The sequence below is a fragment of the Mandrillus leucophaeus genome, unplaced genomic scaffold (genome assembly GCF_000951045.1).
Source record: "Mandrillus leucophaeus isolate KB7577 unplaced genomic scaffold, Mleu.le_1.0 Scaffold4, whole genome shotgun sequence".
In the NCBI taxonomy this organism is placed as follows: domain Eukaryota; kingdom Metazoa; phylum Chordata; class Mammalia; order Primates; family Cercopithecidae; genus Mandrillus; species Mandrillus leucophaeus.
The window spans coordinates 12,053,839-12,074,610 of NW_012104253.1; the positions used below are offsets into that span (position 1 = coordinate 12,053,839).

At 46.0% G+C, this 20,772-nt stretch overlaps 1 protein-coding gene across 2 annotated transcripts in view; it reads left to right on the forward strand.

Annotated features, from left to right (window-relative positions):
* The first annotated feature begins 986 nt into the window (after positions 1–986).
* Positions 987–20,772, forward strand: part of LGMN (legumain) — a 55,512-nt gene continuing 35,726 nt past the window's right edge. Inside the window, exons 1-4 of one of the 2 annotated variants that reach the window (XM_011991757.1) lie at positions 1,068–1,203; positions 7,246–7,363; positions 14,190–14,317; positions 15,200–15,366. In XM_011991757.1, coding sequence (XP_011847147.1) covers positions 15,229–15,366 — 138 coding nt within the window. In that variant the 5' untranslated portion in view covers positions 1,068–1,203; positions 7,246–7,363; positions 14,190–14,317; positions 15,200–15,228. Of the gene's footprint in view, positions 1,204–7,245; positions 7,364–14,189; positions 14,318–15,199; positions 15,367–20,772 lie in introns of both variants that reach the window. The other variant, XM_011991754.1, reaches the window with a different exon arrangement.

The window sequence follows — 20,772 nt, forward strand, 5'->3', positions numbered from 1 at the left end:
TTGACTTAACCTCCCTCAGTTGCTCAATCCATAAAGCTTGGGTGACAATAACTGTCTTTCTCTCTCAAAGGGTTGTTATGGGGACTAAACGGGTCCAAATCACCTGAGGCTTTCTAAAGATTCCAAAACTCAGACCACATGCAAACCAACAAAATCACAATTCCTGGGGGTATGGCGGAGGTGCCAACCTAAAATAGTTTATTTAAGGGTAAAGTGTGAGGATGGACCACCCAGAAACACCAACTCCAAAGGAATGGATTTGGCATTCTAAAGTAAGGAAGTTAAGGTTTCATTTATATAGGCAGAGACAGAAGTTTTGAGCAGGATAACAGTATTCCTACAAGGCTGGCACATAGGTACAGCAATTTGATTGGTTATTGGTTTCTTTTTGGGAAGGGAATATTGAGCATTTTTTACAGAGGGTGTAATAATCGTGGGTTTTATATCTCTGGTCTAAGCAAAACAGGATAACAGAGGGAAGAAGTTGTAATCTTCTTGTTATGATGAAGCAAGGTTCATTACTTAACCAGGCACGAGATTTTGTCCCTGAAGTCTTTTAATTCCCTCTAGACATCGTTCAATAAAAGAAAGCGAGTTAATCTATAATGTGGGAATAGAAGTTGTAAGCATACGTGACTGATATTACAGTCACATCTCTTTCAAGGCATAAAGTGTTTTTTTGATGGGGGGGGTTCCAACAGCTTTTCAATTTTATTTTCACAGGGGCATCAGTATTTTTGAGGCTTTCCTAAGTGGGTCCAATGTGCAGATAGGTTTGCTCCAAGAGCTGGTATGATATTTCGGTATATGCTTCTGGGATCACTGCAGCCCCAGATGTCAAGTACCTCGGTTTCCCGACCTCAGCTCAGTGCGCAACCACTGCTCCTCCACCCCCGCGCCTAGTCCAGAAACCCCTGCCCGTGCACACTGGGATTTGTAGTCCCTTTGGCTCGCCGGCCTCATCCTCTCCTTCCATTGGTTTTGGCAGATGCCGCGCCCCGTAGCTCCACCAGTCACCGCGGCGCAGTGGCCCTTAAGCCAGGAGCTGCGGCGCCCGCAGCAATCACAGCAGTGCGGCCGTCGTGGGTGGTTGGTGTGAGGCTGCGCGCCGCCGCGAGTTCTCACGGTCCCGCAGGCGCCAGCAGCGCAGTCACTCACCGCCGCCGCCACCGCCACCACTGCCACCACGGTCGCCTGCCACAGGTAACCGCGAGCCCCAACACAGAACCAGGTTCAGTCCCCACGCCCGAGGCCAGGGCCTCGCGTCTGCTCTCTGAGGCTCTCGACTTCAGGGCTGGGATTTTCATTTTTCCCGTCCCTTTCTGAGTAATCAGTTTCTCATCCTGCGAGGGGGATTTTCGGGAAACGGTGAATCCAGAGGGAAGGGAAACCCTGCGGCCTCTCTGGTGGTACTGGGGGTGGAGGTCTCTCTTCTCACGCGTGTTGTGGCTGGAAGGGCGCAGCGCTCTGGAGGGGGAAACTAAGGCGCGGGAGGAGACGTGATTTGCAGAGATCCCACAGCCAAGGGCCCCAACAGGGACTAGGGCTTGGTTCCAGGCTTTACGACCTGCGAACAGTTCAGACTTTTGATGCTTTTAATGTGGAGGATTGCACCCGTGGGAAAGGGCTATTAACGACGACAACAAAAATACCCAGGCCTATAAAGACATCTGTTTAGAGAAGTCAGGGAAGCTCTGGTTCTGGGAGGTTTGAGCTGGTGAGAGTTTCAGGACCACCCACATCAATATTGGAAGTGAAAGTTAACTGGTTTTTTTTCCCGTCCGTATTAGATTTGAGGTTATACCTACGTGGAGTGTTCTGTGCCCTGCATTGTAGTATCTGAGGGCTGGAAGAAGAAACTTTGTGTCCCGTGCTTTGTTTTAGAGATGAAAAGGAGTGCCCAGGGTAGGTGACTAGCCCTGTGGTATGTGGTGAATGGAGTAGCCCAGCTTTCTTTACTCTGGGACTTGCATAGCAAACATTCACTGAGCCTTACTAAGCTTTTTGAGCAGAGATTATTTCATAAAGGGGAGAGACAATCTCTAGTGAACAGTTCCAGCGTTAAAGGGCTGGAGTATACAGGTGTGTACAGGGGCAGCATCTAACGCTGACTTGTGGGAGAGGTTGGGACTTCGCACAGATGGGGAGGCTTGAGTGGAGTTTATGTGGATTTTTTGTTGGTTTGTTTTGTTTTGTTTTTGAGACGGAGTCTCGCTCCGTTGCCCAGGCTGGCGTGCAGTGGTGCAATCTCGGCTCACTGTAACCTCCACCTTTCCGGTTCAAGCGATTCTCCTGTCTCAGCCTCCCGAGTTCTTGGATTACGGGCACCTGCCACCATGCCTGCCTAATTTTTGTGGTTTTAGTAGAGACGAGGTTTCACTATATTGGCCAGGCTGGTCTCTAATCCTTGACAAATGATCCGCACGCCTCAGCCTCCCAAAGTGCTGGGATTACTCCACGTCTCGCCTTGGAGTTTGAGGGCTGGGCAGGACCTAGTGAGATGAAGGAAGAGAAGAGTGTTTCATCTGGAAAACAGCATGGTGAAGGCAGAGAAAGAGCAATGCTTTTGCACTGGAGTCGTGGAGTCTGGTGCAGTAAGGGATTTCATGTGGGTGGTGGATTTTATGTGTGAGAATAGAGAGGTATGTCTTGCAGGGCTTCCTGTGCTGCTGTGAGAGATTTGGATGTTATCCTGAATGTCCAGGAAGCCACATTTACTGTAGATCTGTATCTCAGATACTCTGTAGTGTGGAAGTGTTGGAGAGAGGCCACACTAAGGATAGGGAGGTCATTGCAGTAATCCCTAGAATCATGAGGGTTTTAAAGACAGTTGCAGTGGGAGGGGAAGAGAAAAGATTTGAGAGCTCTAAGGAGGTAGAATACACCATACCCAGCCTTAGTCAGTAAGAAATATGTAGAAGTAAACTCTGTCTTGAGTTTTCCAGCCCATGACTATCTTCTGAAGAAATGTCCAGCATGTATTTTTTTTAACTGCACAAGTTGCTTTGCAGACCATAGTTGGAATCCCAGTTTATCAGGGGAAAGTTGTCACATGTATTGACTGTATTGAAATCTGAATGGTTAAATAATCATATGATAAGACTCAGATTTTCTTGTAATCCAGGAAATGCTCATTGAAACCATAATTAGATCATTGTATATTCATCAGGTTAGGAATTGCAAAGTTTGACACCATCAAGAGATGATAAGTATTTGAAAAAAATGAGATTCTAATTCACTACTGGTTGCAAGTATATCTTTGAACAGTATAGCCACTAGCAGATTGGGTATATCTTAAGATCAGTGGTTCCACTTCTAGAAAATACTAAGAAGCCAGAGACATTTGTATACAAGGGGAAGGATATTAGGGTTGTTTGTGGCAACACTGCTTATAATGGTTTAAAATGCTTATAATGGTTTAAAAAATTGGAAACAGCCTAAATGTCCATTAGTAGGGAAATGCTTGTAGAGTGGGTATACATCTTTTTATAATAAATCGATTGGGATGAAATGCTAATTTAGGATAGTGGTTACTTTGCAGTGTGGGGAGGATGGGATGGGACAGAAGGAACAATTTTGTCTGTAATGTAGAAAAAAGATGAGTGGGTTTATAAAATAATGGAGAATGGTCTGGATGATAGGTAACTGGTGTTTTATGTCATTCTTTGTACATTTCTATAGGTTAATGTCCACCCTTCAATTTCTTGAAGTAAAAGTTAAAGTAAAAATTTAACTTGAGTTAGCATGTAGCTATAAAAGTTAGGCTCAGTCATTTTGGGAAAAGGCTGCAGACTGCACTGGTCCCAGGTTTCAAAAATAGTAATTTGGGTGAAAGAAAACTCAAATTCCAAATAAGCATTTAAAATAAAAATGTGGAGAAGTTATTAACCACTGAGTGACATTTTTGACTTTTTAATTTTTTTGTAGAGACTGGGTCTCACTGTCTTGCCCAGGCCAGTCTCAAACTCCTGGGCCCTAGTGACCCTCTGGCTTTGGCCTCCCAGAGTACCAGGATTATAGGCAGGAGCCACTGTGCCCACCATTGACCAAAATTTACTTTCCTAGAAACCTAAGTTCTAACCATTAATAGATTAAAAACATTTTTTTTTACTGCTTCTTTTGAAATACATGTTACTTGCTTATACTTTCCATAATGCTAAAAGATAATTTCCTAAAAAAAACAGATAAAGTCATTACTCTGTAAAATGTAAAACTGAACATGTGTTAAGAATTTTATTTAACTCATTAATGAGGAAACTTGGTGAGGTGTTGGAGACTCCAAAATACAACCAATTTGTAGATTAGAAATACTGAATTGAATTTGCAAATGAAAGACAAAACTGGCCTCTACAGAGGAGGAAGGAAGTCAAATGAACCTCCGTTTGGTAGCACGCATTTGCCTGTCTAGACTAGAATTATTTGCATTGCTGTTACCCATAGTATGCAGAATTATAAAATAACTCCTATGAATCAGAGTTAGATAACCTTGAAGAGCATGCTCTAATCTAGAAGCTAGTTTGCCAATAAAGCACATTTTCTCTGTAGGAAAAAACGATAAACCTGAGTAAAATAGACTTTTCTTTTTCTTTTTTGTTTTTGTTTTTTTTTTGGAGACAAAGCTCACTCTCTCACCAAGCTGTAGTACAGTGGCGCGATCTCGGCTCACTGCAACCTCTGCCTTCTGGGTTCAAGTGATTCTCCTGCCTCAGCCTCCTGAGTAGCTCGGACTACAGGCACACGCCACCACACCCAGCTAATTTTTGTATTTTTAGTAGAGACGGGGTTTCACTATGTTGGCCAGGATGGTATTGATCTCTTGACCTTGTGATCTGTCCGCCTTGGCCTTTCCAAGTGCTGGGATTACAGGCGTGAGCCACCGCTCCTGGCCTAGATTTTTCATTTGAGATAAGATCTAACTGGATGATGATGATGATGATGATAATTTTTTTTTTTTGAGACAGAGTCTTCCTCTGCTGCTCAGCTTAGAGTGTTGTGGTTCGATCTTGGCTCACTGCAACCTCTGCCTCCAGGACTCAAGCAATTCTTATGTCTCAGCCTCCTGAGTAGCTGGGATTACAGACGCATGCCACCATGCCTGGCTAATTTTTGTATTTTTAGTAGAGACGGGGTTTCGCAGTGTTGGCCAGGCTGGTCTTGAACTCCTGGCTTCAAGTGATCCACCCACCTTGGCCTCCCAAAGTGGTGGAATTAACAGGCGCAAGCCACCACGCCCAGCCTGGATTTTGTTTTAATCCTATTCTTTAACCAGAAAATCAAAGGATTTAAAGGACTGAATGACCCTCTAATAAGCTCTACTATCTCATTTCACAGATGGACCGTGAAGGCCCAGAGAGAGGAAGGGTTCCCCCGAATTAGTAGCTGTGTCTTTTGTTAAAGAAAAATTGCATCACATGCCTTTTTAAATTTTTGTTTTTTGAGACAGAGGACAGAGGTCTCTCTCTCACCTAGGCTGGATGGTTCACTGCAGCCTTGACTTCCCGGGCTCAAGTGATCCTCCCTGCTCAGCCGCCTGAGTAGCTGGGACCACAGGTGTGCACCATCATGCCGGCTGTCTTTGCAGAGACAGAGTCTCCCTATATTGCCCAGGCTGGTCTGGAACTAATGGGTTTGAGTGATCCTCCTGCTTTGGCCTCCCAAAGTGTTGAGATTACAGGCACGAGCCACCATGCCCAGCCTGTATCCAATGCTTTTTAAAATTTTTTCTGTTTGACACAGGGTCTCACTGTGTTACCCATGTTGGTCCCAAACTTCCAGGCTCTAGCGATCCTTCTACCTCAGCCTCCTAAGTAGCTGGGACTGCAGGCATGTGCCGGTGTGCCGCTCATGGGTACTTTTTAAAAACAGTAAGACAGGCTGGGTGCAGTGGCTCACACCTGTAATCCCAGCACTTTGGGAGGCTGAGGCAGGCGCATCACTTGAGTCCAGGAGCTTGAGACCAGCCTGGCCAACATGGCAAAACCTAAAAATACAAAAATTGGCTGGCATGGTGATGCATGCCTGTAATGCCAGCTACTCTGGAGGCTGACACATGAGAATCGCTTGAGCCTGGGAGGTGGGGGTTGCAGTGAGCTGAGATCGCACTATTGCACTCCATTCCAGGCGATAGGGCGAGATTGTCTCAAAAAAAAAAAACAGCAAGACATTTTCTTTTAGCTACTGCAGTGGGAGAGAGAGACTTCAGTATGGAATGGAGCTCAGCTCTCGAATGGCAAGGTCAGCTGGGGATTTACAGCCCATGGGCAAGGTGAGGGGGTTAGTGGAATTCCTTCAGCTTAAAATATTCAGTATACTAAAGTGCCATTTTTTGAGCTACTGGGTCCTGAACCCCATCAAGAGAATATTACTAAGAGGAACTTCATTAGATATCGAGGGTGAGGGATTCTCTTCTGGATTCCTGCTAAAACTGGACCTGGCAGACTAAGGCCTTGTGGAGAAGAGGGCTCAGAGGAGCCTGACTAAAGTTTGGTCAAGGAGACAGTTCCTGTCACCTGTCCTAATTTCTTCTGCATGTTGTCAGCCGAAAAACCTTGCAGCATGATTTTATTTTATTTTATTTTTAGATGGAATCTCACTCGGTCGCCCAGGCTGGAGTGCAGTGGCATGATCTCAGCTCACTGCAACCTCCGCCTCCCGGATTCCAGCCATTCTCCTGCCTCAGTCTCCCGAGTAGCTGGGATTACAGGTGCCCACCACCACGCCCAGCTAATTTTTGTATTTTTAGTAGAGACAGAGTTTTACCATGTTGGCCAGGCTGGTTTTAAACTCCTGACCTCAAATGATCTGCCCTCCTTGGCTTCCCAAAGTGCTTGGATTACAGGTGTCAGCCACTGTGCCTGGCCTTCAGGAAGATTTTATTCTAAACCCCTAGAGAGCAGAGAATAGGATCAAAACCTTTAGGTTTGGAAGGCTTTTTACAGATTTCATTGTCTAACTAGCTGCTTTGCTTGACTTTGATGGTTTTCTGTGTCTAACCCAGAGCCAGTAGCTGGCACTGAGGGGTCACTCCTGATGGTGGTTAAGGTGTAGGCTTTGGTATCAGACCCGGATGTGAACTTGACTCTGCTATTTAGATGGCCCTGTGAACTTCACCTTATTACTTGCATTGTTGGTGATAATTTATCTGGAATGGGCACTGCATCCCAGACTTCTCAAATGGATTAAACCTGACTTGATGGTACATTTCTTGAAGCCAAATGAAGCCTTTTTTTTTTTTTTTCTTGACAGGGTCTCACTCTGTTGCCCAGGCTGGAGTGCAGTGGCACAATCTCGGCTCACTGCAACCTCTGCCTCCTGGGTTCAAGCAGTTCTCCTGCCTCAGCCTCCCGAGTAGCTGGGATTACAGGCGCGTGCCACCATGCTGGGCTAATTTTTGTATTTTTAGTAGAGATGAGGGTTTCACCATATTGGCCAGGCTGGCCTCAAACTCCTGGCCTCAAGTGATCCACCTGCCTCGGCCTCCCAAAATGCTGGGATTACAGGCATGAGCCACTGTACCCGGCTGCAAGTGAAGTCTTTTAAGTGAATTACTGACCTAGTATAGCCCTGTAACCTGAGCAGGGACGAAGGCCAAGTGGGAACAGCAGAGGACTTGTCAGTGGAGTCTGGTGAAGTCTGTAAAGGCTTGTTCATTGACTTTGACTTTGTGTAACTCAGATACTCCATTGATAGGCTCTTCTAAGATAAGAGCTGTTTGTGCAGGAAGCCCACTAGTGCCTTAAAATAGTAGGGCACGTAAGAGCACCGTGGGTGTCCTACTGCCGGAGGAAACTGGGAGGCCCTGCTCTGTGCTCGGGCCCTGGGGTACAGGGTGCAGCGCCTGTGGTTCCAGGGCCTCCTAGACTTTCACATAAGCACCTCTTTCTTTGGGTGATACACTAGAACAAGCAGTCTTTGCCGTCAGATCTGTGTGGTCCCAGCAGTGCCACTGACCCCCAAGTTTCTCTAGCTCTCTGAGCCTCAGTTTCATCACCTGTCTAAAGGGAGTGGGGATCCTTGCTTACAGGGAACTGTTGTGAGGATGGTGTGAACAAAGTGTCTTGCACATTGTGTGGTCCATAGTAGATACCCACAAATGTGCCTCTCCCCACCTCTGTGCCACTCTGCAACACGTCCCACTCTCTGGGAGTCTTTTTTTTTTGAGACAGATTTCACTCTTGTTGCCCAGGCTGGAGTGCAATGGTGCCATCTCGCTCACTGCAACCTCTGCCCGCTGGGTTCCAGTGATTCTCCTGCCTCAGCCTCTCAAGTAGCTGGGATTACAGGCATGTGCCACCACGCCCGGCCGATGTTTTATTTTTAGTAGAGACGGGTTTCTCCATATTGGTCAGGCTGGTCTTGAACTCCCAACCTCAGGTGATCCTCCCACCTCGGCCTTCCAAAGTGCTGGAATTATAGGCATGAGCCACTGCGCCCAGCCAGGAGTCTTTCTCTCTGATCTTCGTTGGCTGGAGCAATGACTGTCTGTGTGGCCTTCTCCCTGCACGGGGTTAGCAGATGACACACGTGCCCCAACAGCACCCCTGGGAGATCTTTTCAGTCTTGGCGCATTATGATCTGCCTTAGGTTCTTTTTAAAGGCTTCACAGTATCCCACCATGAGGCTGTACTGTAATTGATCCAGCTAGACATTTACGTTGCTTTCAGTGCTTTGCCCTAATGTATGGCCTGGTGCCCTCACCTCCTTAGTTTCTTCCCCTTTTACAAATGACACCTCCCACTCCTACTGGGACTCCCTCCCTCTCCTGCCTTATTTTTGTCCATCACTCTCATCACTATCTGATAACCAATGTGTATAAATGGTCTGTCTCTTCTCTCTGGAATGCCCCCTCCACGAAGGGTTTTGTCTGTTTGGCTCACTGTTCAATGCCTGTGAGCAGCTAGCAGGTGCTCAGTCCACGTTTGTTGTATGGATTTGGGGTGGGATGGATGTAGGAGAGAGTAGATAGGAGGAGGGCAAGTTAAAGGAGAGGAGGTAGATGATGATGACGCCTCTGTGAGATGAAGCCTGTGTGATGGGGACCGTGGACAGCCACAGCCAAAAACAGCAGAGTCACAAAGAGCTAGTAGTTTAGCAGGGATCGTTCACTTTTTCATCAGTTTTTCACTTTGATAAACCAGGAATCACAGGGATGCTGCCAGATTATTGGTGCTTTGTTTTGATGCTTTGATTTTGTCAAAAATCATGCAATAAATGCCCACAGGAAATTAGTAAGGTAGCTGCTTTGAGGCATGTTCATTGCCAAGGGTAATGGAATGATTATTTTACTTTTGTGTCTCTCTTCACCCCAGGCCTATGTTTATATGTTTCCCAAAATAGTGTTAGTGTGTGTGGTTTTTTCTTTTTGAGATTGCACCCTCTGCCTCCCGGGTTCAAGTGATTCTCCTGCTTCAGCCTCCAGAGTAGCTGGGACTACAGGTGCATACCACCACGCCCAGCTAATTTTTATATTGTTAGTAGTGATGGGATTTCACCATGTTGGCCAGGATGGTCTCGATCTCTTGACCTCATGATCTGCCCACCTCGGCCTCCCAAAGTGCTGGTATTACAGGCGTGAGCCACTGTGCCCGGCCATGTATGTGGTTTTTTAAGGTAGCATTTTCTATTCAGCAACATACTGTGAGACTTTTAATATAGCGTTGTAGTTGGGGAATCACGACTCTGTGTTTATAAGAAAAAAGAATGATGGAGCAGGACCATCACCAGGTAGACTATGAAAATGTCATTTTCTGTATCAGTAGGGCACTTTTCCTCACAGAGGAGTAACTTGTTAGTGGATTAGAAGAGTAACTCGATTTTGTAAAAATAACTAAGTGGTGCTTTTTTGGTGCCTGCTGCATGTTTGCTGATTTAGGTGGATAAGTAGGTGGTGTCCGTTCTGTTGTTCACAGTCAGGTCAACCATTTGTTTCTGGTATTTTATTTATTCATTTTTTTTTATCCTAAATATGAGGAGGTAAAAGTCACACACCATTGCCCCCAGAGGAATGAGCCTCTTTGGGACTATGTCATATGGACTAAACTCAGAATAAACAGGTGTGCAAACTAGGGAACCCATTTATTGCTGATGAAAGATGACAGTAACAACCAGGCTGTGCCTGCCATGTGGTTTGAGGGCATATTCTCACTCCCTCAGACAAGGTCAGCAACCTATGACCTATGGGCCAAATAAACCACCTATTTTATAGATAAAGTTTTATTGGAACATAACCATGTTCATTTGTTTATATATTGTCTCTGGCTGTAAATGGCTCATGGGTTAGTAATTCATCATTTCCAGAGACCAATTAACAAGAGCAAGATCTGGTACAAAGAAGGTGATTTATTTCCAACTTGCTTAGGGAAAGAAGCACAGGCATCCCACCTTTAAATGTACTGCTTTGCTTTTGGAGCAGAAAGCAGGCACATTTAAAAGGCAGGGGAGGAAGCAAGCAAGGTGGGGTGTCCATGTGTTAGCTTGGTGTCTTATCTACTGTGCTGTCTGTCGGTTGAACTGGTGACTGCTGGCATCTTTGTGGGCAGGACTAGGCCAAAAACTCCCCAGGTGGGTGGGAGTAGCAGGCATGCTTTTTGACTATTATCTCTCGAGGCAACCTCCTGGTGGGTGAGGGTTCTGTATTGGGCATGCTTTGGTCTGTAAATCAACTGTTAAGTCTTGAGGAGTTAGATGAATTTGCCCTGTAGGGAGTGTCTGGTGAAGGAGGGGTGGGTAAAAGGCTATATTTGTGTTTCTCAAGGGCTAAGTAGGAAGCGGGGAACCAGAGGAACGATAAGAGGAGAGACAAAAATAATTAAGCCATCTCTTAGAAAAATGCGAGTACTTGGTGACACGGCTGCTTTCAAGATACAGTGGCAGAGTTGAATAGTTGTGAGAGAGATGGCCTGGCCTGCGAAACCAAAAATACTTACTTTCTGGTCCTTTGCAGAGAAAGTTAGTCTACCCCTACCCTAGGGGAAGGCTTTCCAGGGAGGCTGCTGGCTGAGCTCCGAGTAGGTGAGAGCCATTGGTTGGAACATCTTGGTAGTGACTGTCACACCTCTCTTGTGGGGTCACTGAAGCTTGGGGTACATGGATATTTTTGCTCCTTGACTCTCTCTCGCCTGTCCTCACTGTTGCTTCCTCACACCTTTGTATAATTGTATCTTGTATTGGTTCCTTACCTTCGAGTTGACAGGGGTGCTTGAACCAGAGTGACTCCATGTTGAACAAGGGCTGGGTAAAATTTGGCTGAGACCTGCTGGGCTGTAGTCCCAGGAGGTTAGGCATTCTTAGTCACAGGATGTTTACGGTTAAGGGAACAGGTTAATGTTTACCAGATAGACCCAGGAAAGGTCCTGATGTCCCAATATCTTAAGAACAAAAGCATTTTTAGTTTAATAATAAGTTCACTTTATTTCATTTTTTTATTTATTTATGACAGGGTCTCGCTCTGTCGCCCACACTGGCGTGCAGTGGCACGATCTTGGCTCACTGTGGCTTCTGCCTCCTGGGTTCAAGTGATTCTCGTGCCTCAGCTTCCTGAGTAGCTGGGATTACAGGCATGTGCCACCACACCCGGCTAAATTTTGTGTTTTTAGTAGTGACGGGGTTTCACCATGTTGCCCAGGCCGGTCTCGAACTCCTGACCTCAAGTGATCTGCCTGCCTTAGCCTCCCAAAGCGCTGGGATTACAGGTGTGAGCCACCGCGCCTGGCCATAAGTTTCACCTTAAAGATAATAGCATAGATTCTTGTGAAAGACAGCAGTTCTACAAAGATTAACAAGCCTCTGTCACAGGCCCTTGTAGTAGGCACATCTCCCTGTGACTTTGTTTTGCTTTGTTGTCTTATGTCTAAACAAGCATTGCACCTAAGGTGGACATGGTCCTTCTCTTGCTTTTGGGAACACCCTGTTCTGTCTATAGAGTAACCTGTTCTTTCATTCTTTCACTTGCTGAGTAAGCTCGCTTGCACATTATTCTGTGGACTTGCCCCAAATTCTTTCTTGCATGAGGTCCAGGAACCCTCTGTTGAGGTCTGGATCAGGATCCCTTTCTGGAAACAGCCCCACAGTGAGCCCTTGTCAGGTCGAGTGGACGTGTGGGGAGCCTCCTCAGGTGCACTTTAACAGACCCCGTGGTTCTAGCACTGGGGGTCCTCAGCACTCCACTGACCTGTCTGTTATGTGTCATACTAGCCCCTACCGAAAAAAACAAATCTGGGGGCGTCTTACTGTAGTTACCAGTTGCCCATCCATGGGCCTTGCAGTGGAGCTAAAGAAACCTAAATTTAGCACCAATTCAGGCTTTCAGCTTAATAATTAAGTTCTTGTTAGGAGACAGCCCTTGAGGGTGGAGCAGTGCAGTCTGTTGACCAGGATGCTGGGCTGAGGACAGGTGGACCAGAGCCTGGGGGATTTCATGCAGTTCTGCCACATCAAAGGTAATCTGAGGCTAGCAGCATAGTGTCACCTGAGATTTGTTAGACATGCAGTCTCATGGCAGCGGGGTTGGGGGGGGGTGCGTCGCGCAGTGACTCATGCCTGTAATCCCAGCACTTTGGGAGGCCGAGATGGGCAGGTCACCTAAAGTCAGACATCGAGACCAGCCTGAGCAACATGGCAAAACCCTGTCTCTACTAAAAATACAAAAATTAGCTGGGCATGGTGGTGGGCACTTGTAGTCTCAGCTACTCGGGAGGCTGAGGGAGGAGAATCGCTTGAACCTGGGAGGCGGATGTTGCAGTGAACCGAGATCGCACCACTGCACTCCAGCCTGAGCCACAGAGCAAGACTCTCAAAAATAAAAAAATGAAAAAAAAAAAAAAACGAGAAATGCAGTCTCAGGCCCTGCCCCAGGCCTACTGAATCAGAATCTGCCTCCTAATCCCCAGGTGACCTAGGTGCATATTCAGGTGGGAGAATTACTGGCCTAAGACTCTTTTCAAGAGACTCAGGGCTTCCTGTTTAGCTAGTGGAGAAAATCCATCGCTTTGAGGACTCGACTCAGAACGTTGAGGATGGTTTCTTCAGCTTAGAAGTGGATCACCCTTCATCTGGGTGCGTCCTCCATGAAGACACAGGCTTTGTTCTGTCCCCATTGAGTTTCCAGCACCCAGCACCTTGTCTGGCAAAGTAGGTGTTGCAGAGACTCTGGCTGAGTGGTGAGTGAATGAATGAATGAGCACCACCAGCCCTGCTTGTGGCATTGGGACAGAAGTCAGCCTCACACATCTGCTCTGAGTCCCCACATCTCAGTGACTGTATATTTTTCTTATCGCAGAGCCATAGGCTTGGTGCTGTTTTCCATTTGTACTTTAACAAGGTATTTAAGGTTTTGGCATTGAGGTATAAAACAGTGCATGTACTTCAATGATAATGAAGTATTTTTTTTTTTTTTCTTTTTTGAAACGGAGTCGCGCTCTGTTGCCCAGACTGGAGTGTAGTGTTGTGATCTTGGCTCACTGCAACCTTCCCCTCCCGGATTGAAGTGATTCTCCTACCTCAGCCTCCTGAGTAGCTGGGATTACAGGCTCCTGCCACCACGCCTGGCTAATTTTCGTACTTTTAGTAGAGACAGGGGTTTCGCCATGTTGGCCAGGCTGGTCTCGGACTCCTGACCTCAAGTGGTCCGTCCACCTCTGCTTTCCTAAGTGCTGGGATTGCAGGTGTGAGCCACCACGCCCGGCCTCAGTAATAATAAATTCTTGAGATGCAGAGCCACACAACAGAAAGAGTGCCGGACCAGCCTTTCAGAAGGCATGGTCCCAGCTCTGGCCAATGACGACAGTCCATGGCTATTAGGCAGGTCATTGCTGTCAGACCTCAACCTCTCCTTTCTGTAAATCAAGGATGAAAATGTTTGCCCTGTATGTTGTACAGAGCGTATGTCCATGCTCTATAAGTATGATGCAAAGACAACATGAATTAATGTTTGACTATAGCTCATCCAGATAATTCACATTATAAACTTAAATTGCCCATCAGTGTTTTCATTAAACCTGTACTGAATTTTTAGAAACTTTATTGTTTCTAAAAGGAGACAAAAATGAGGAAGAAAATCACCCTTGATCCAGCCTACTACCCAGCAATAACTCGTGTTAAAATTTTATGTCTGTCTTCCATATTTTTCTGTGGTTTATTTTATTTTTAAAATTTATTTTTTCTGATATAACTTTTTTAATTTTTATTTTTAGTTTTGAGACAGTCTCTTACTCTGTCAGCTAGGCTGGAGTGCAGAGGCCTGATCTGGCTCACTACAACCTCCACCTCCTGAGTTCAGGCGACTCTCCTGCCTCAGCCACCCTAGTAGCTGAGACTACAGGTGTGTGCCACCATGCCCAGCTAATTTTGTATTTTTAGTACAGCTAAGGTTTTACTATGTTGACCAGTCTGGTCTTGAACTCCTGACCTCAGGTAATACGCCGGCCTCCCACAATGCTAGGATTATAGGCGTGAGCCACTGCACCCGGCCTGCACAGTTTATTTTACATGTATATTCTTTTCTTACAAATACTTCATAGTATGTGGTAGATTTTTTTCCCAGTAGTGACTGTTATGGATGAATTTTATCAACTGTATTTTGAGTTTTGTCAAAAACTTTAAAAAGTGCCCAGAGACCTTTCTGGATATTCTTTGGTTTTATATGCATGACTTGGGCTTGTAGTGAAGATCAGGAGGTATGGACGGCCCCTTCTCCACTCACAGGGTGGAGCAATAGAGCAAAAATAGAAACCCTCTTTATCTTCATTGTTATCCTCAACATACTCTGTCTGGTGGTTAAATGGCCTTTTCTGTTTGACCCATTTACTATGATATTTTCTTAGGGGCTGACAATGTTTATCTGTTGTTTTTTTTTTTTTTTTTTTTTTTTGAGACAGAGTCTCACTCTGTCACCCAGGCTGGAGTATGGTTGCACGGTCTAGCTTACTGCAGTCTCCGTCTCCTGGGTTCAAGTGATTCTCCTTCCTCAGCCTGCCAAGTAGCTGGGATTACCGGCACGTGCTACCACGCCCAGCTAATTTTTGTATTTTTAGTAGAGACAGGGTCTTGCCATGTTGGCCAAGCTGGTCTCGAACTCCTGACCTCAAATGATCCACCTGCCTCTGCCTCCCAAAGTGCTGGAATTACAGGGGTGAACCACCGCCCCGGCCAATGTTTATCTGTTCTTGTTGCTTTGTACTTGACTCTGTGTTTCCCTTCTCAGGTTTCTGCAGTTGAACTCCAAGGTGCAGAATGGTTTGGAAAGTAGCTGTATTTCTCAGTGTGACCCTGGGCATTGGTGCTGTTCCCATAGATGATCCTGAAGATGGAGGCAAGCACTGGGTAGTGATCGTGGCGGGTTCAAATGGCTGGTATAATTATAGGCACCAGGTAAGAAAATGACTAATCTATTTTGTTTTTTTTAGGACACTGGCATTCTGAAAACACTTCCAGACATTGTTAATATTAAACAGAAAAGACTTGAAAAGCCATTGACGGACCTGTTAGGCTGACTATAACATAGGTGTGTTGGAGAGGATGTGGGGAAATCAGAACCCTCATATGTTGCTAGGAGGATTATAAGATGGTGTAGCCATTTTGGAAAACAGTTTGGCAGTTCCTCAGAAGTTTCCATAGGGCCATCTTAGTCCGATGCAAGGTCTCTGAACCTTGGCACTGGTGATAGTTGGGGACCAGGTCGTTTTTGGTTGTTGGGGACTGTCTTGTGCATTTGAGGTTTAGTGGCGTCCGTGACACCCGTTAGATGATGGCGGCATCTCCTGCTCCACTGTGATAACCCAGAATGTCTCCAGACATTGCCCAGTGTCCCCAGGGAGCCAGATCACCCAGGTTGAGACCTACTTAGTTCAACATCTTCATTTTAGAGATAAGGAAACCGAGGCCTAGAGAGTAGAAGTGACTTGCTCAAGGTCACATGGCAAGTGGGGACCAGACAGGACTGAGACCAGAACTCTGGTGAAAGGACCCCCAGGCCTCTTTGCCCTACTGCTGTCTCTTCACGCCCTCCTCCCCCATCTTCCCTGGATTTCCCCACATCAGCCTAGCAGAAGGTAGAGAGAAAAAGAAAAGAATCCACATCTGAGTGTCCATGAAAAGTCCAGCCTCCCCTGTGGGATGTAAACTGGTGCAACCACTTTGGGAAAGAGTCTGGCAGTTCCTCAGAAAGTTAAACATCAAGGTAAACATATGACCCAGCAATTCCACTCATTCCACTCCTAAGTATGTCCTTAAGAGAGATGAAAACGTGTCTATACAGAAACATGTACATGACTGTTCACAGCAGTATTGTTCATAAGAACCAAAAGGTGAAAACAACCCAGATGTCCATCAAAGGCTGAATGGAGAAACGCAGCGTCTATTCATTAAGAAGATATCATTTGACCATAAGAAAGAAAGAAGTACTCACACGTGCTTCAACATAGGTGAACCTTACAACCATGCTGAGGAGCTAGTCACAAAGACCACATATGTTATGATTCCATTTAAACGAAAGTCCAAATTTGGAAAAATCTGTAGAGATAGAAAGTAGGTTAGTAGTTGCCAAGGGCTGGGTGAAGGAGAGACTGGGGAGTGACTGCCGACGGACATGGGGTCTCTCTTTGCAGGAATGAGAATGCTCTGGGAGTAGCGGTGATGAGTACACAACTTGGTGAACATACTAGAAACCACTGAATTGTCTGTTTTAGAAGACTGACTTTTATGGTGCATGAACTGTATCTCAATACAGCTGTTACTTTTTTAAAAAAGTCATTTAATCTTGTCAGTCTCAGAAACAAATGCTTAGACTTGCAGTATCTATAGGTTGGGCTCCCTTCTAAGTGCACTTTACACAAAGTCCTTTAATCCCTGCAGTGGGGTTATGCATCATTGGTCTAGTTCTTACTCCCTCTTTACGAATGATTGAACTGAGGCATAGGCAAGGTCAGCAGTTTGCCCAATGCAGTACAGCTCACAAGTGGTGGGGCCAGTTTTCAAACCCAGGCCAACTGGCTCTAGAGCAGCCCTGTCTGGTAGGAGAGCCATGGTAAATTTTCTAGTGGCCACATTTACAAGATGAAATTAATTTTAATAACTTCTTCTTCTTTTTTTTTTTTTTAATTTGAGAGTCTTGCTCTGTCGCCCAGGCTGGAGTGCAGTGGTGCAACATGGGCTCACTGCAGTTTCCACCACCTTGGTTCAAGCTATTCTCCTGCCTCAGCCTCCTGAGTAGCTGGTATTACAGGCACCCACCACCACATCCAGCTAATTTTTGTATTTTTAGCAGAGATGGGGTTTCACCATGTTGGCCAGGCTGGTCTTGAACTCCTGACCTCAGGTGATCTGCCCACCTTGGCCTCCCAGAGTGCTGGGATTACAGGCGTGAGCCACCACACCCAGTCTTAATAACTTCTTTAAACCAGTATTTCCAAACCATTATCATTTCAATAAGTAATCAATATAAAAAATTAATAATAAGATACCAGCCAGCATGCTTATAGTCCCAGCTACTCTGGAGGCTGAAGTGGGAGGATTGCTTGAGCCCAGGAGTGTAAGGCTGCCGTGAGCTATTATGGCACCTGTGCATAGCCACAGCACTCCAGCTTGGGTAACAGAGCGAGACCTTGTTTAAAAAAAAAAAAAAAAAAGATAATGAGATATCATATATTCTTTGATTTTGTACTAAGTCATTGAAATCCAGTCTGTATTTACAGTCACTGAATGAATGAATAACTCATTGCTCGAATCGTTTTTGTATGTTAGCCAAACAGGAAATTTGGCTTGATTAAAAAGTTGTTGTCATGGCAAAATGATCCCTTCTTCTTTTAATACTTAACCACAGACCTGAGCCATGTAAAGAGGAGCAGCCTGTACACACAGCTGTTCAGCCCTCAGTTTTCTTTCCCCCTTCTAACCTCAAGTTGGAAAGATTAGTTGTTAAATACAGATCACAGAGAGTTAACATGATTACTCATCACCCACCTTGATTTTTATACAACCAGCTTTTAAGAAAATGTATTTATTAAACATTATTGAGTAGAGGTTATCCAATTACCCTTTGCTCCCAGAAATCTTTTTGTTTTTTTAGGGTTGCTAGTTTCCCTGAGTAAATACTAAATATCAAAATAGAACGAAGGAAACAAGGCCAAATAAGTGGCCCAAACTGAAATATTCATCCCCGAGTAAGAGAGGATGATGGCCTTACGGCCGGTGGAGGTGAGATTTGTGCTGATTCACCCCTGCCTCAGCCCGCCTCCCTAGGAGGCTGCTTCTGCCCTCGGCCAGCTGCCATTTGCCTTCTTGACTTTGGAGGCTTATCATTAAAAGAGTATTCGAAAGAGTGGTCTCCATAGAACCTAGGCAGATTTTAAACCTACATTTTGATAGGATTAATACAACATTCATTTACAAGTCTCTTGTTTAGGGAAGAGTGGCAGACCAGGCACAAAGAAACCATTGCTAAGTGCTTTCTAGGCGTTATGCTTGTTAATTAAACCTTGTTTTGTCTCGACCAAATGGGATTTCTCAGTTTTGCATTTTGGGCTGGGATTCAGTGTTTAAGGGGGTGGGGGCGTAGTCTGAGGTGACGTTGGCAGGACATTCTGCATCCAGCGTCCTGAGCATGGGGTGAGTAAGGAGGGCCCCTTTGGAAGTCGTGGAATCAGAGCGGAGTCTGGAGTGATCAGGAAGAGCTGGAAGAGTGAGGTGGGGTGTTGGGGGGATTGCATGGATAATGGGGAGAAGGGAGCAGCCAAGCATGAGTTCCAGAGAGGTGTGAGGGTGTGGCCGGCCTGGGATGGAGTGGGGACAGAGGCAGACCTGGGAGAGGGGCCAGCAAGATGGGCCAGGACGGGCAGAGGGGCGCAGGCACCTGGGAAATGTGGCACAATCCCAGAACGAGCCAAAAAAAGAGAAAAGCTGAGCAGATGGAAGTGGCCCAGGAGCAGAACTGACTGGAAATGGTACCTAGCTCATTCCTGCTGAGCACGTGTGAGTCAGGCGCTATTCAGGGTGCTGGCGATGCACGTCACCCCACCAGCTCTGTAGTGCTGACATTCTGGTGGAAGAAGGCTGCCCTTGACTAAGCGCTTCCTGTGTGCAGGGCTCGGTTCCAAGCCCTTGGCATGTGTTATCTCAATCCTCAGACAACCCAAGAGGATAGGTCCTGTTAGCTCTCCATTGTAAGATAGGGGGTGGGGCCAAGGCACAGAAAAGCTGGGTAACTTACCTAAGGTCACACAGCTGGTAAGGGATGGAGCTGAGATTTGAACCCAGGCAGTCCGTGCTCCACAGCCCATGCTCATAATCACTACTGTAGTCATGTGGCATGGGTATCTTGGCATTACTTTATCTTTTATTTTAAAATAGTTTCCTTTTTTGTATTAAAAATTTAACACGTTAAGGTTTATTATAGAAAACTTACACAGCCAAAGGAAGCAGGTCATTTGTAATTAGTCATGCGCCATATAACAAGTTCGTTCAGTGACGGACCGCATACACGACAGTGGTCCCATAAAGTATAGTGGCATATTTTTACTGCACTTTTCCTATGTTTAGATACACAAATACTTGCCATTGTGTTCCATTTGTCTGCAGTATTCATGACAGTAACATGCAGTACAGGTTGATAGCCTAGTATTACCACCTGAACATTATAGCAAACGTTACCACCCCAGCTCTACCTCCTGTCAGGTCATCGAAGCCATTAGATTTGAATAGGAGCATGAACCCTATTGTGAACTGCGTATATGAGGAATCTAGGTTGCGTACTCCTTGTGAGAATCTAATGCCTAATGATCTAAGGTGGAACAGTTTCATCCTGAAGCCATTGCCCCTCACCCCTGTGTGTGCAAAAATTGTCTTCCACGAAACCAGTCCCTGGAGCCAAAAAGGTTGTGGACCGCTGGGCTAGACCATCTAGGGTTGTGTAAATACACTCTATGATGTTCACAAAATGACAAAAATCACCTTGTGAGGCATCTTTTCGGAATGCATCCTTGTCTTTAAGCAATCCCAACTGCTACTCAGAGTGTGTTGCTGGCATTGCATTCTGAAAATGGCAGGCACAGCAGAATTTTTCTGAGCATTAAAACAGACTTGACATATTACTCTGTTGAGTTTAACGTTTTTCACTTGAGGCCCATGGTTTGCAAGGGGCTTAGGGGAGGATTGTGGAATGGGGAGTCAGGACCCTCCGGTCAGGAGCCCCCAGCCTTTTAGGGTAGGTGCCAAATACCTGAACTCGAGGCTGAGAAGGAGCAGTTTCTACAGAGCTCCAGTAGCCGGGTTTGGGTCCAGAAGTAGATGAGCTCCGTCAGGAGGGGGATGGGAATGCAGCTTCTTGGAGGAGAGGCTTGACATGGGTTTGAAGGGTGATGGGATTTCCACAGAAGCTGTTTCCTCGTGGAGGGAAGAGCATCAGCTGGCAGTGGGAATATAAAATCACAGTGAGGGGCGTGGCCGGCACATCAGGTGCCTTCAAGTGCCTGTACCAGAGCCCTCCCTGTGGTTTGAATCAGAAGGAGTGTGGAGACTCCAGGGTTGGCTAATTAAGCCTCATTATCTCAAACCCAGGTCCATTTATTTTCTTTCTTTCTTTTTTTTTTGAGGCAGAGTCTTGCTCTGTCACTCAGGCTGGAGTGCAGTGGTGTGATCTCGCCTCATTGCAACATCCACCTCCCGGGTTCAAGCGATTCCGCTGCATCAGCCTCCTGAGTAGCTGGGATTACAGGCTCCTGCCACCATGCCTGGCTAATTTTTGTATTTTTAGTAGAGATGGGGTTTTGCCGTGTTGCCCAG